Source organism: Carettochelys insculpta, chromosome 7, assembly GCF_033958435.1.
Source record: "Carettochelys insculpta isolate YL-2023 chromosome 7, ASM3395843v1, whole genome shotgun sequence".
Classification (NCBI taxonomy): domain Eukaryota; kingdom Metazoa; phylum Chordata; order Testudines; family Carettochelyidae; genus Carettochelys; species Carettochelys insculpta.
Genome location: NC_134143.1, coordinates 42,181,380 through 42,194,094, shown reverse-complemented (window position 1 = coordinate 42,194,094; position 12,715 = coordinate 42,181,380). Strand labels below are relative to the sequence as shown.

General features: G+C 44.0%; 1 protein-coding gene across 1 annotated transcript; it reads left to right on the top strand.

The window, feature by feature from the left end:
* Nucleotides 1–388: 388 nt before the first annotated feature.
* CYP26A1 (cytochrome P450 family 26 subfamily A member 1) lies at nucleotides 389–3,237 on the top strand. Its single transcript, XM_074999554.1, has 6 exons — nucleotides 389–613; nucleotides 839–1,126; nucleotides 1,342–1,491; nucleotides 2,140–2,274; nucleotides 2,609–2,764; nucleotides 2,896–3,237. Exons 1-6 carry the CDS (start codon nucleotides 407–409, stop codon nucleotides 3,235–3,237), a joined length of 1,278 nt encoding a protein of 425 aa, XP_074855655.1. The 5' UTR covers nucleotides 389–406.
* The last annotated feature ends 9,478 nt before the right edge of the window (nucleotides 3,238–12,715 follow it).

Genomic DNA, 12,715 nt, shown 5'->3' with positions numbered 1-12,715 from the left:
CGCTCCAGCGAGCCAGGTAGGTCGGGGCTGGCCGCGCTGCTCGCCCGCCATGGGCTTCTTCTCCGCCTTGCTGGCCAGCGCCCTGTGCACCTTCTTCCTGCCCCTGCTGCTCTTCCTGGCCGCCGTGAAGCTGTGGGACGTGTACTGCGAGCGCGGCCGGGACCCCGGCTGCCGCCTGCCTCTGCCCCCGGGCAACATGGGGCTCCCCTTCTTCGGGGAGACGCTGCAACTGGTGCTGCAGGTAAGGAACGCGAGCTCGCCCGGCTCCGGGGAGGGGCAGTCCTCGGAGAGTAGCCCGGGTCACCAGCTCCTCCTCCGGCGGGGTCGGGCTGGCGGCTGCCGGGCGCGCTTGGTGGGACCGGCTGACACGGCCCTTCTCTCCCTCCAGCGGCGGAAGTTCCTGCAGATGAAGCGTCGGAAATACGGGTTTATCTACAAGACGCACCTCTTCGGGCGCCCCACCGTGCGGGTGATGGGGGCCGAGAACGTGCGGCACATCCTGCTCGGCGAGCACCGGCTGGTGGCCGTGCAGTGGCCGGCGTCGGTGCGCACCATCCTGGGCGCCGGCTGCCTCTCCAACCTGCACGACGGGCAGCACAAGCACCGCAAAAAGGTACCGCCAGGCCCGGCAGCCCAGCTCCCGCCGCCCTCGCCTGCCCGGCAGGCTGGGCTGCAGCCCTCCGGCTCCCCGGCCGGGCGCGCTCCGAGCCCCCGGAGCTGCTCCCTCCCGTGCGCCGCTAGGGAGGTGTCGGAGCCGCGGCCCGGCCCCTGCGCGCTCTCCCCGGGGTGGCGCCGTGGCGCTGGGGGCGGCGGCCTGAGCCTGCCCCTTCTACCGCAGGTGATCGTGAAGGCTTTCTCGCGCGAGGCCCTGCAGCACTACGTGCCCGGCATCCAGGAGGAGGTGAGCGCCTGCCTGGCGCGCTGGCTGCGCAGCGGCGGCTCCTGCCTGCTGGTGTACCCCGAAGTGAAGCGCCTCATGTTCCGCATCGCCATGAGGATCCTGCTGGGCTTCGAGCCGCGCCACGCGGACCCCGACAGCGAGCGGCAGCTGCTGGAGGCCTTCGAGGAGATGATCCGCAACCTCTTCTCCCTGCCCATCGATGTGCCCTTCAGCGGGCTCTACCGGGTAAAGCTCCGTCCGGCGGCCGCGCTCCCTCGGCTTCTGGGCGGGAGGCTGCCTCAAGGCCGGCCCGGGCGGTGCCGCAGGGGGGAGCCGACTCCAGGTGCTCGGCCAGGGCAGCCGGAATTGAGGGCGGGGGGAGGCCCAGGCAGCATGCGCCCCGGGTGGGAGGGGAGCGGCCTGGCAGCGGGCTGACCCGGAGCCCTTTGGGTCCCCCCCAGGGCCTCCGCGCGCGGAACTTCATCCACGCCAAGATCGAGGAGAACATCCGGGCGAAGATGGCCCGTAGGCAGCCCGCGGGCGGCTGTAAGGACGCGCTGCAGCTGCTTCTGGAGCACACGCAGGGCAACGGGGAGCCGCTGAACATGCAGGTGAGACGCGCAGCCGGGCGCGCCGCACAACGCGCCAGCTGCGGAGAGGGGAGCAGGATCGGCCCCGGCTGTCCCCTCCCCCAGCAGCGCGGCCTCCGGGACAGCGGGTGGGGGCGGGCAGCGAGACCTCGGCCGTAGCCGGGAACCGCTTCAGGGCCACGCATCTGACGATGTTGACCAGTGAGCGGGCAGCGCCTGGGTTCCACCCGCTGCCTGTAGCGGCCCCACCCGCCCGGGATTCAGGGCTCCCAGGGCGCGTCCCACTCGCAGCGCTCCAACCCCCCGGCGCTTCCCCCGGGTCCTCCGCGCCGTTCGGCCCGCCCACGGGAGGTGTCCAAGCCAGGGCGACCCTTCCCCGAGCGGCCGCCTCCAGCATCACTTCCCTGACAAGGAGTCTGTGCTCCCCTCCCCACCTCTCGGTGGCCTGCGGTGGCTTCACGTATACAGGTAGCCCCCTGTCGGCGTGGAGCCTAGGCTGGCCCTGCTGGCCCTCGGCGGGACTTCCTGCTTCATGGGGGTGCGGCTTCAGAAGGGGCTTGCGGGCAGGGGATGAGACGGCCCCGAGGCTTGGGCGCTTCACCCGCGTGCTGGGTGGTGGCTAGTACCACCAATAAGCCTGTTTTTTGTTCATCCTGCTCTTTGTCTCAGGAGCTAAAAGAATCTGCCACAGAACTTCTGTTCGGAGGCCATGAAACCACTGCCAGTGCAGCCACATCTCTGATCACCTTCTTAGGGCTCCACCGGGCTGTTCTGCAGAAAGTGAGGAAGGAGCTACAAATGAAGGTGAGGTCCTCTCCCTGGAAGCTAACCACATGCCTCTTTTTCCAGTGTAGTGTCTGTGCCTCTTGTCAGGAAAGGGAAACCTATTCAGTGCAGCAGACTACAAAATAAAAGCTAGTATTTAATGTCCCTAAAACAACTTGTCAGAGCTGAATTTCTCATTTGAGAAATGAGAATGCTCAGATAAGCTTGAATCGTTGCCCATTCTCTTGTGATAACTGGCAACTTGACTACTAGTTTGTACCCACCCCTTTACTGACAGCAATGCAGTGTCCGGTTATAACTGTAGTCTGATTTTTAAGTGCCCAGTCTTAGGTTAATCATGTTCTCTTCGTAGGGCTTACTGTGCAGCCTGAACCAAGACAACAAACAACTAGATATAGAAGTTTTGGAGCAGCTGAAGTACACTGGCTGTGTTATCAAAGAGACTCTCAGGCTGAGTCCACCAGTTCCTGGAGGATTTCGAGTTGCACTCAAGACTTTTGAGTTAAATGTAAGCTGGGTTGCTTGGGCTTTGCTTCAATTAAATCCCCTTTGCAGGCTAGAGTTTGTCTCCATTGTGATTTGTGACAGTAAGTCAAAACTGACAATTTATATAGATTTCATATGTATTTTTTTCAACAGGGTTACCAGATTCCTAAAGGCTGGAATGTTATTTACAGTATCTGTGACACACACGATGTTGCAGACATCTTCACCCACAAGGATGAATTTGACCCTGATCGCTTCATGTCTCCCTCTCCAGAAGATTCCTCCAGGTTCAGTTTCATCCCTTTTGGAGGGGGCCTGAGAAGCTGCGTGGGCAAAGAGTTCGCAAAAATCCTTCTCAAAATATTCACTGTGGAGTTGGCTCGGAATTGTGACTGGCAGCTGTTAAATGGACCACCTACAATGAAAACTGGCCCCACAGTGTACCCAGTAGACAATCTGCCTACAAAATTCATAGGGTTCAATGGCCAAATCTGAGGTCAAAGGTTACTTAGAACTTCATCCAGACCATTTAAAGTACATATAGCTTTTTATAGAAACCTAAATTCAGTATTAAATATTTAACTTGTAAATGTATAATTATTTATGTCTTTCTAAAATATTTTAATCTATTACATGGCAGAAGTATGGCTGTTTGAGCACTACAGTTATGGGTCACCATGGTCCATATTAAATAATTTATTTCTATAGAAACAAAAGTTTCCCTTCTATTTAAGAATCTTACTGAAAGCTTGTCAATTTTAGCATTTGAAGGAGCTTAATGACTATTCAGAGCCACTTACTTTTTAACAAGCATATGAAACTATCAGGACCTAACTGCACATTCTGTGACCAAAATACACACCTGGGTTATATTTAAGCAAGGAGAATGCATTCAGATCACTTTTTTGATACTTGGTTTTGTCTTCAAAGTTTATGGATTATTATGACAAAATAAAGTCTATTTTTGAAGATGCTTTGCTTTAACTATCTCTAGCTCTTTTTTTGCATATACTAAGCTGCTCCGTGTATAAACAACCTCCGCCCGCAACCCCTTCGAAGTAGTGGAGTTCTTTCATTTTAGCCTCCCATTCTTACCGCACGTGAGTTCAGTAAGAGTTAAACAGCTCACTTTTTAGAGATACTGAGGCTTAACCAAAAGAACCTAATGCACCTAAGCCTGTCCTAAACAGGTTGACTAATCCTATAACTTCTTCCCAACTTAGATTTATAGCATGCACTCAGAAAACTTCCCCTCTCTACAGCTTGCTAAAATCCCAAGGGGCGAAGAGAAAACAACACAGCCAATTTCCCTAACCTGCTGATACATCTAAATTCAGGACATGGTAAACTGAGACAAACACACTCAGTGCCCCCTAGAATAAGCTGTTAGCAGTGTAGGCAAAGACTAGAATAAAACACCTTTAGCATCTCTTCTCTTACCATATTCTCATTCAGCTCCCTGAATGTTCGACAATGCCTCAATTTCTCTGCCCTTTGAAGGTGTCCCTTATCAATAAATATATTGATAGCTAGGTGTCTTTCCACATATACCTAAAATGATTTAGATTACAACTGTAAATGCTGGAAGGGAAGATGGGGTTTGTCATTTAACAATTCTGGTGTTTCTTAAAAAGCGAAATACAAAAGCAGTACTGAATCAGGCCTGGTCAAGTGTACTAGAATCACTGACCACGTGAGTAGAAGAAGAGCAGCATGTTTGGTATGCCTGTCCTTCAAGATCAGCTTAATTTAAGTTAAGCCTCTCTGGCTACGTCTACACTAGAAGCATCTGTCTACAGCAGTTACTGTCAGAAGAGGTGTTCCGACAAAACTTCTGTCAACAGATAGTTTCAACACATAAAAGTGGATCGATCTTTCGACTGCTCTGGTGACAAGGGCCCCTTGGAGCATCTACGTGGTTTTTTTGTCTACAGTTTGTCAACAAAACTCATTTTGTGTGCAGATGTTCCCTGAGTTTTGTCAATAAAACTCTCCTAGTGTAGACATAGCATTTGTCATCTATCAGCGCTAAAAATCAAAATACTAATTTCTAGGAAAATATATTAATCACAATCAACATCTATTACAATAAATAGTTTTATTTTGTATCTCATATTAAAAGTGGTTTAAGTTCTAGAAGAAAACAATATATTGGCTCATTACAAGGCTCTATGTTCAAATAGTGTTGAATCCATTATAAAGATGCTTTTTATGAAACTCACTGTTTGCCAAGACTTTTCGGGGTAGTTTGCCAAATTTTAAGATCAATGGAACTTTATGTGAACACTGTGGATCTGACTGCTATTTATACTTAATTTAGATCCTTTTAAATTGCCAGAGTGGTATAAAGTGGCCTTGCTATAGAAGAGAATCAGCCTATCGATTGCAAACACTTTATGCAGCATCTACAGTCATCTGTAATGCAAAGGCCAGTCATGCACTTTTAAATAGCACAGTTAGAGTCCTGTTACCCTTTACAAGAGTCTGCACATAAAAATAGATATTAGATAATAAGTATTCTGGAATTGAAGGTTTTTTTTTTTAATGGTTGCATGTGGCTAGTCATGGATATGCAGGTTTTAAGTAAAAAGTGCACTTGCTACAAACATCTTTAACCAAGTGTCCAGCCATATAGACTGTTCCAAGAAATACACGCTGAAGTTATGTTGGGAGAAAAAATGGCTATATCACAGTGTCAGTTTAGGATGGCACTTGTACCACAGCAGTATTTTTTCTGTCCTACTGATGCCCACGTTTGAGCCATTCGGCAGCGATTTGTGTTTTCAGATAAAATTACGTAGCTGTCTTATTTATGTCAGGTTTTGCCAAGGTAGCTTGGGACAGATTCTCAGAGGGGGTAAATTGTAACAATATACCCTAGCGTCGGGTCTGCCCCTAAACAATTTTAGTTTTTCAACTAAACAGTAGGGCCAAAAGGTAAATTTTCAAAAAAAAGTCTAAATCCCATTTTCAGATTCATGAGCTACTTTTGAAATTTTTATCCAAAGATCTTCCAAAGTGCTAGTGCTACTGCTACTGTGTGCCTAACTTGAGACCCTCTTAAAGGGGCATGATTCTGTGAGCCTGTGGTCTGCCCTTTATAACAATCAGACTCCTAAAGCATCTCAGGTTAGGGCTCACATTTACTTGTAATGTTTTTTTAACATTTTTGGCTTGTATACACCTTTTAAAAATACAGATGATCAACTATGTTCTGCAGGCTGCACTTTATATGAAATGCTGTGCTTGCTTTTTTTTGTGGCACCATGATGGTTTTCTAGATGTAGCATGGACTACCCGATACACCCATCCTTAATCTATTTGAAGTAAAGCTTACCACACTTTAGTATCATCCATCAGATTTTTAAAATCTGCTGTGTGATGTTATATAAAGGTTAATTCATTATTAAATATGGTATTAAAGAATACATCTACCTGATTCCTGATTGAAATGCAGAGATCTATTTACATAAGGTCAAAGATGGGTAATTAGAGAGAGACAAAGCAGATAAGGTAGTATTAACAGAAGTTGATTCAATAAAAGATGTATTACCTCATCCAGCTTGTCTTTTCTATATCACAGGATCAACATGCCTACAAGAATACTGCTTATATGTATGGCTAATGCTGAATTTAAAAGTAATGAATCCGTGAATAAGCAACAACTGCATAAACAATGTAATGAACACTTCAAACTGAATTGGGAGAAAAGGATTAATGTTTGATTGAAAGAGAATTTCAGCCTATCGATTGCCATTTCTCAGTGAAATTATACAAGGCTCAGAATATTTTAACAGCTGAACAATAAAAGTTTTGCTTACTAGTTTTAAAAACAAAAAAACTGGACCACCTAGAACACTTAAAAATGTCCTTTTACAGTCAACATCTTGTCCTTTGGTCAGACTTTCAAGAAATCTGTTCCTATCTTTCAGAGATCCCATTTTTATACTGAGGTTTTTCTGCTTTGCATGCTTGTTTCTATCTGCATAATGTGTTCTTATGTCACTCTCTCTGATGACTTAGAATACTTTTTGAGGAGTACTGAGCAAAATAATCATTTAGAGACAACATGTACTCAAGTACCTAAGTCACTTGTGAAAATGGGATTTAGCCACATCTGGATATTTTTACCATTGGCAGTATTAATGAGGAGGGATATCATTTGAAGATTCCATCACAGAGGATTTTGGCCAAGGTTTGTAAAAATGGTTGCCTAAGTTAGCCCCCTAAATCCATATTTCAGCTTCTAAATAAAGCTGCATATGCAACAACAAGAATAGAACACCTTTAGCACCCTCAATTTTCTGACATGCTCAGACATTGCAGTTAACATTGATGTCAATGGGAACTACAGTGGTCAATGGCTCTGAAGATCAGGCCAATTTTGCTTCCTACATATGGCTTTAGGAGCCTAACAGCAGAGACGTGCATTTGAAAATTTTTGCCTTAATACATAATTATTTGGCATGGTCAGATAAAGCTAATATGGTGTTATGTTTAGCTTTGGTGCAACCCCTGAATGCAAGTGAGCAGAAAAAAGTTTGAAAGCACAAAAAGAATGAGGTATCAGGCGAGTCCAAACCAAACTTTGCTCTAGCAATATTCTGGCAATGTTTCAGAGATGAAAAGATGGTCAGAAACACTGCTATTGGTGCTTTGGGGTGTGCACAGTTTAAAAGATTGTGTTCCATCCCAGAAGTGGTTACAGATATTCCCATCTGCAAAACACTTAAGGATAAAAGGCTCTGTGTAATGTAAGGGACGTTTTTCCCTTGTGTAGTAAAAGGGGGTGGATAGGTTTGAATAGCATTTGTTAGTATGAAGAGTTTTGTTTGCCAGGTGGTCTCTGTTGTAAATTCTCTGTGTCAAGCTATATAGCCAGAATGCACTGCAAAACATATACAGATTAGTGGCAAAGATTCTTAAAGTTTATTAGTTGCAACCATTAGCCTGATAGATTAGGAGTAAGGCAAAGTAACTGGCAGCGAGTTTAGAGAAGGTTCATTACCACACTGGCTTGCCTAGCTTGTTTAATAATGTCGTATGAAAATGTTATATGAGAAGTTTAATGAATAATGCAGCCTTCATTAAGTGATGTAAATGAATGTAACTTCGTGGGTGGGTTTAAGATGAAATATTTCACAAATCTGTTTCCATCCAAAGAATAAGAGCAGTATAGACAGCTTTTAATGAGTTTCAGATGAAAATATTTAAAAGCTGGCAGACGATTTTGTAAGGTGACACAGTAGAGCCTCGGAGTTAAGGACATCAGAGTTACAAACTGACCAGGGAACCAAACACCTCATTTGGAGTTGGAAGTAAAAAAGTGAAAGTTTAAAAAAAGACCCTGTTTCTGTGCTTCTTTAATTTTAAGTTAAGATGACTAAGAGGGGCATTTTCTTCCACATAGTAAAGTTTTAAAGCTTTAATAAAAAGTCACCATGTTTGTAAACCTTTGAAAGAATAACCAAAACGTTTTGTCCAGAGTTACAAAAAAAACCCCAAAAACAAAAACCCCCACCAAAAATAAAAAAAAAAACAAAACCCACACACCACCCTCTTGTTCTGACGTGTTCATAATTCTGAGGTTCTCCTGGAGAACAATTTTAATGGACTTCTTTACAACTGCCTTTATAGTTGTAATATGAGCAACTAATATATTGAATATATTCAACTAATAGGGGTATTGGATGTTCCTTTTATTAGCATCCATACTATTGTCCTGCTTGTATCTTGTGTAATTTTAATACCTTAAATCAATGTATGGAATTTGTGATGTCTGCAATACTAACAAATTAGTATGATCATTTTAGCAAGAGTGAGTTGTCGTATATTCATACCTGTTTGCAAACTGATTAATACAGTACAGGCCCTAGGAATGATCTGATTTTATTTATTTATGTTATTTTATAATCAGTTTAAAATCAAAAGTGTCTCTCTTGTTGCTCTAACCAGCTTTTGACACATTTAAATCTAAAATGCCATAAAAGATAACACCACAAGCTTCCTCTTGTTCCAATACTAGAAAATAACTAACGAACCAGAGACAAAATCAAGCCAATGTGCTACCCCACCTGACTCATAGATACCATTCCGTATTGTGTTCTTCCCGCCACACACTATAGATAAAAAGAAGGGCTTGAAAGCAACCTTCAAAGGTCAAATATTTTGGAGGATATTTTGGACCCAAGGAGGGAATATAATACCAAAACTGCGGGCCCCTTACATGCTTTCTGAGAGAGAGAACCACAGAGCCACATAAAGGCAACCCCTTTTGCTCCCAGGAAGATAGCAGGCAAGTCCACAATGAGCAGTGGCAGAGAGATAGCCATGTTAGTCTGTATTCTATCAAAACAAAAAAGCAGTCCAGTAGCACTTTAAGGACTAACAAAATAATTTATTAGGTGATGAGCTTTCGTGGGGCAGACCCACTTCTTCAGATCTCAAGGGTGTGTATATGTGCAAATATAGTTTAGGAAAACTTTATGCTCTCTGATCCTGATTTAAATCAGGCTGCACAGAGAATCACAATCAGCAGTTTTTTTTTTTAGTAGCAAGCTATTTCTTCTATGCTGCAAAGAGGGGTTATAGTCTATTTCAATGTGTTTTAATACACATGCATCAGAAGAATGCGGTATTTTTTATTATCCAGAAATTATCAACTGAGCAAAAATCCGTTTGTGGCATTGTGGTGCCATTGATTTTAAAACATTTTCCCTATTTGATTAGTTGGCTGACCCTGTAGGGTGACAGAAAGTTGAAGGATAAGGTATGTTTTTCAGAATAATGTTTTGTGTTTATACAGTGCACACCCTGGGTTAACAAGTGGCTTGTATCCTGTTCTGAAAGAAAAGAGGGAGTTTAATGCATCGCAGGCTATATTCTATCATGACCTGGAGGCATCAATGTACTTTTTTTCCTCTTGTGTAAAAATAATGTATCGAGCTGTAAAACATGATTTTTGAGGGGCATAGCAGGCAGGATCTACTTGCCACCTAATAATGGGCCTACAGACCTGAAGTGAAATAGCCAATATGGACCCTACCTTTAAGTATTATTCCTACTTCCTCTCACAAGCATAGAGTTCAAGGAGTTGGGAGAAAAGCAGAGAGGAGCATGTGTGTGCTTAGAGAGCTGCTTCCGGCTACAATTCAGATGCCTTGGCCCTGTATGTTACCCTAGATGCCAGGCACTTGCCAGAACTGGTCACATAATGTATAGATTGTTTACATTTTAATGCCATGCTTCTTTCACTGGCTTCTCACTCTACACAATGTTATCATATTAAATATACATTGCTTGTGATAATGATGTCCACTTTGCTGGAAGCAACAAGATAGTTCACGCTTTATAAATCTAGTATTTGAAGGAAAACGTTAGTTAGTCTGTCACCAAAAAAGCTTGAATTAGTAGCATCTCAAGACTTTTTTGCCAGTGTGTGAAATTAAATAGATCAGATTTGTGATATTTCTATAAGAACTTTTACTGGGGTTGGAGCTGGGACGGCACTGGGTGTTCAAATTAACTCATGAGACAGCTATTTCTGAAACGATTTCAAACTACAGTTATGGAGAAACACAGAATAATGCATTTTTTTATCGTGCAAAAGTATAACTTCCTAAAATAATCACATTGTAAAGAAAGGTTTTATTTTGTTGTCCAGTTAGTCTTAAATATGTTTCTTTTTTCAGCAGTGGCTGGCATGTGCCTATTATCAATACCTTTAGAGGGAGAAAGAGCAAAGCAGAGTATGCAGACAAGGAGACATAAAAGCCCTTGGAAAGTAAAATGCAGATTATGAGATACCATCAATTTATTTTGCTGATCCCTAGGGCACTGCTCTTTTCACCTTTCAGTAACCTGCTAAGAGATCAGTCCTTGCAAACTAAAGAGGAAAGACCAATGCACAATATGCTGCCCCAGGAATGAGGTCACAAAGAGGGAACATGTCCTGAGTACAACCCCAAAAGAGAAATAGAACTCTGACGGCAGTTACACTAGGCTGCCATTACACTTTACTAGCGCTACTGTGATTTACTGTATCAGCTCTACTGCTGACACCTTTATGTCCCTCCCTCCTATCCCAGCAGGCCACAGAGACACAGTCCATGATAGATGCTGGTGAACTTTTCCTCTGATCACCTTCTGAAGAACTTTCCCATAATCTATTGTTTTCCATCACAGTGGAAAACAAAACAAGTTTTTTTCTTTACTTTCAGTTACCAGCTATTTTGCCCTAACTTTAAAGCAATGTACTGAATTTATTACGGCAGTGTGAAAGAAGTTTTAAACTCTTGTCTCTTTATCCCACTCCCTGAACTTAACATGGTCCAGAGTAAATCAACGTAATTGCTGTTAGTCTTACATTGTTGCAGGAATGTTTTATATTCCATGTTGTCAGTTATTTAGAACAGTTAATTGAAATTGCAAAGATAAAAAGAGCAAAGCTACAGTTAAGAAGTTAACTTTTTGTGCCTGTAAATACTGTATGAATTATACAAAAACCTAACATTAACATGAGACTTAAAAGGGATGACATACCTAAAAGAAAACTATACAGCTGAGGAGGCAAGGGGAATATTTCCGCTTATTGGTGCTATGCAATGCTATAAGATCCCATTCAGGGCTGAGGGGTGCAGGTATTAAACAGCTGATGTGGTGTTCCCACCAGTACCACCAAAATATGTGGCTGATCACTGAAAAATTTGGTGGGTTTTGGTATCAACATAATAATTGCCATGGACTGAACCCATTTTTCTCTCGTCAGCATTCGGTATCATTACCATAGCATGAAGGGGAAAGGAAAGTCACCAGAACACTAGGAGAGAAGATAATAAAGAGAATATACTTGGAAGGAACAAGAGCGAACTGTTCCGGGTTTGTTTATTCTCAATCTATTGCAAAGATTCTTCTTAGCTTATTCTGCATCCGTTAATTGCTATGCTGCCGCAGTCTGTGGATAGAAGCTGCAGTGATAAACATACAACCAACCATACCTGGCACACACACACACACACACAGCAGCTTGGACAGTGTTGAGAATTAGCTAACAGCCAGTGTGGGGAGGAGTGGCACGATGATGGGTGATCACCCGCTACAAAGAAATAACTGTGCTCTTCGCTGCTGCTCTGACCAATTTCATCCTTTGAGCTGCGAGATAGATCAGAGGAAAGTGACACTCTCTAAAGTTCTTCAACTTTATCAAAAGTCAAACACACAATTCTGTCTGGCTTTCAGCAGCAGACCTATGTACTCCTATTATATGCAGGGTAATGGACAGTTTTTGCAGCAACAGACTGTTCAGTTTATTTGGCCTTGAATGACATTGGTAGTATTTTTACTACTAGACTCTCTTTTGTGGGTTTCACTTTGTGTCATCATTCTCTGAGTAGAAGTATTTTGAATGGGCAGACTGTCAAAAACCAGGGCAGAACCTGAAACTGGTGGTGAATTTTAAACTTGGATTTCACCAGCTACCTGCACCAAGTACAAATTCCTCAGGCACATTAACAGCTTTAACACAGAGTCCCTGACTGTCCCCTTGGATACGCTGCTCTCTCTTGCCCATCCAGATGAGCATGTTTCTGTGATAGAGGGCTCCTGAGACCAAGAATCACAGCACTGTTCTGGTTATCTCTCATCCATTTACCCCAGGTCAGTTGTGCCACAGCTCTAACACCAAGGCCCGTGCCTGTAACCAATTCTAAAGGCTGGGTCTGCACTTGCTGTGGAAGATCGAATGCTTAGGTTCGATCTTCTGGGGTGCCGTTTCAACCCCAGAACTCCTTGCGAGGCGCAGGGATTAAGGAATGCTGACACGAGGAGTGGTCCCATCATCATTCTGCAGTGAGGACAGGGACAAATATCAATGGCTGAAAAACTGATTTTTGGTACGTAATCGGCATACCTAAAATTGCGCAGCAGCGGTAGATATTCAACGTAAGTATAGACCCAGCCACAGTAAACGATATGA